Here is a 3,088-nt window from a genome sequence, read left to right as displayed (position 1 = left end):
GAGGCTACTGGCAAAAAAATGTAAACAGTAAATTGTGGAACATAATTGCTACCCTTCAAATAGATGTAAGGAAGGAAGATTACAAATAAGATAAATAAGTCAACGATGGAGAACCGACAATTAGCTGGTGACAATAAAACAGGCAGTTATCATATCCGTGCCATAATGTATGAGGGTCCGCGGAGAGGCTCGAACCGTCGACTTAGTGCCATAATGTTTATTATATTTTATGGATGATTTGTAGCCCAGCCCCACTCGCCCTAAAAACTGAACAGAGCTCTCTCTCCTGACTGAGTCCCGACCTCCGTTGGGATTCTTCGCCCCCTCTCCTTCATCAACTCAGACTCCGAGTCGGCAGGTATCATATCCGTGCTCTCCTTTTTCCCTTGCCCTAGATCTAGTCCTTAATTTCTACTCCAAACTTAACTCTTCGAAAACTCATCCCGGGATCCAAGATATTGTTTGGATCTAGGGTTTCACTTTGGAAGAATTCGGATCAACAACAGGTATGGATGTGATAAAGACTCAGCAGATATCCTCTCGCCCGATCGAGAAGGTGATCGTCCACCCCCTCGTCCTCCTCAGCATCGTCGACAACTACAATCGCGGCGGCCCGCGACACCGCAAGCAGGCAGTCATTCGGCGTTCCCTCGGAAGCTCCTTTCAAGGGACCGTCGACGTCCACCAACAGCCTACGCAGACGCGTTACGCAGCCCCCCCCCCCCCCCCATCCCACCCCCCCCCCCTATCTCTCGTAAGTCGTACTGTACTCTTGATGGAAACCCATGCGAACTCCTCTGGTTTCCTTGCAAAATCGGACCCAATTTGAACTATTTGATTTGTTTGTATTTAAGAAGCTTGATTCATGCATACATAACAGCCATGTGAGTGGATTAGGTGTAACATAAGTAATGGTGCATATTTTAATCCTTACCGAAAGATTATCTGTACGCTCACAGCATGCTATTTTTACAAATCTGAGATCAATTTTCCACGAGGCAGCGTTTGGGAACTAAAATTTGGATTTGGAACATTGATTGTATTCTCACTGATGTTCCAAATGTTGATTGTATTCTCACTGGAAATTCATTTGTTGTTGATAATAGATAGGACAAATGACACTGACACTAGCTTATGAAATATAATGCTAAGCTACACAACAAGCATGATAACCATGGACAAGAAGATCTATGCACGATCCGAGTAACAACGAGAACATGCAACGGCATGAATAAAAAATCAACTTCCAATAAATGAATATATATTTACAACACCAAAATTATGTTCCCAGAAAAGATTTGTACAAACCTGTTCTTGTTCAATCTTTTTTCTTTGAGAACCTAGAGTCCCAAGCAAGCATCGAAGAGATTCATTGCTTAATTTCAGAGTGACTGTAAAATTTACAAAAATGTACTTGTAAATTATAATGCTGCATTATGTAATAAATATTGGGTATTGATAGATCCAAGATAAGTCATAGACAAATACTACTTTTGACTGAGAAAATCAATATCGTACAAATTGACACCAAATAAAAGTTATACTATCAATGAAAAAATTCTACTATAGGCCAAACATGAAATGAAAAAGTTAGACTATCAATAAAAAAGTTCTACTATAGGCCTCAATTTCATCACTGCTTATAGACAAATCTTTTTTTTTAGCTACTCAGGGATCAATGATCGCCTGAAATATAACAATGTAAGGCTAACTTAAGTACTTAATCCCCACCCCCACTAGAACGTAATGAACATAGACATAAATTTTAGTTACAAATGAATTTGTTTATCCCACAACATGTAGCTAAGTGGCTTTGTGTTTTAATCCTGTGAACATGAAATGAAGATAAACTACATTCATCCAGTTCACAAATCAAACAAGTTAGCATGAATATATATTCACAAATCAAGCATGTGAAATATGTGTAGATCCAAAACATCCGCCAAAATCATAAGTAGACAACATATAAAAAACTTATATCAAGCTGACAACATTGAACCATGTTTATTGAGTTTTGCTCAAAGCCACACAAAAAGCCAAATAACTTATGCAAGGAAGCCCTTGAAGCTCATCCAAACCCTTTTATTCCCAATCAGAACACCAACGTGAAAAACTAACACCAAAACTACATTGATCAAATATACACCATTGTCAGCAACATTTGTCACATGATATCATTGGTCTAACTCCTAATTAACTTGAATTTTATTCCACATAACATAAAACCCAGAAACTACTAAATAAGATATTACCTAGCCTGAAACCAATCATACTAAGAGGGCCTAAGGATAAACTTAAGGCCATCTTTAAATACTTTTACACCCTTCATACTGGACATAAAGCCTGAAACCGAAAGCTTGTGGCTGGATATTTGAATCTGATGGTATGATTTATATAATAACATCTTTCATAATGTAATGCGACAAGCACTAGACTAGGCTAGCGGTCATGTGTGTATAAAATTAACAACTTGATATCTGGCATTAAGTTATTAGCGCTCCGACGTCCAATTTTATTGGATCTGGACACACACATTATATTTTCGAAGGACTGTAATAAGCATCACTATGATCTGGTTGGTCCATACCAGTAAAGTTCAGTTGTTCCTGAATGCAGTCATCTTTTATATTTTATACCGAATAGGTTGTATCTTGTTTTAATTTCAGAATTCTAGGAAGTATGGGTACAACACACGACTATATTTGCATTTTTCTAGACCAATTTAATTATATATATATGTTATGAGAATAAAAATTCCTATCACATCCTTACGCTTTTATTATGTATATTATAGATTAGAGAATCACTCATTCTTGAACTCGAAACCATAGTTCCGAACATGGTGCGAACTGAAACGAACCTAACCCGCATCCAACAAGCTTCAGGAAGTGGATGATAGTGTAGGATACGCATCCAAGAAACATCTCGCAAGTGCTTTAAATTAAAATACGTATTAGATGATTCAGTGCACATTTGATTAGAGGTATGCATGTATCCAAGGAGCGTCCAAAACCGTGTGTGTGCCGAGGATGGACATCAACTGTTTCAGAAAATAAAGAAAACTACAAATTCAAGTTTCAAGAATTTC

General features: G+C 37.8%; 1 protein-coding gene across 1 annotated transcript in view; it reads left to right on the top strand.

Annotated features, from left to right (window-relative positions):
- The window catches only part of LOC109829776 (26S proteasome non-ATPase regulatory subunit 7 homolog A-like), an 8,082-nt gene continuing 5,231 nt past the window's right edge, over nt 238-3,088 (top strand). Inside the window, exons 1-2 of the mRNA XM_020396814.1 lie at nt 238-358; nt 456-679. Of these exons, the coding sequence (XP_020252403.1) occupies nt 509-679 (171 nt within the window). The 5' untranslated portion in view covers nt 238-358; nt 456-508. The remainder of the gene's footprint in view (nt 359-455; nt 680-3,088) is intronic.

Source organism: Asparagus officinalis, chromosome 2, assembly GCF_001876935.1.
Source record: "Asparagus officinalis chromosome 2, Aspof.V1, whole genome shotgun sequence".
NCBI classification, from domain to species: domain Eukaryota; kingdom Viridiplantae; phylum Streptophyta; class Magnoliopsida; order Asparagales; family Asparagaceae; genus Asparagus; species Asparagus officinalis.
Note: the sequence above shows the minus strand (reverse complement) of the source record. Positions and strands in the feature narration are given on the sequence as shown.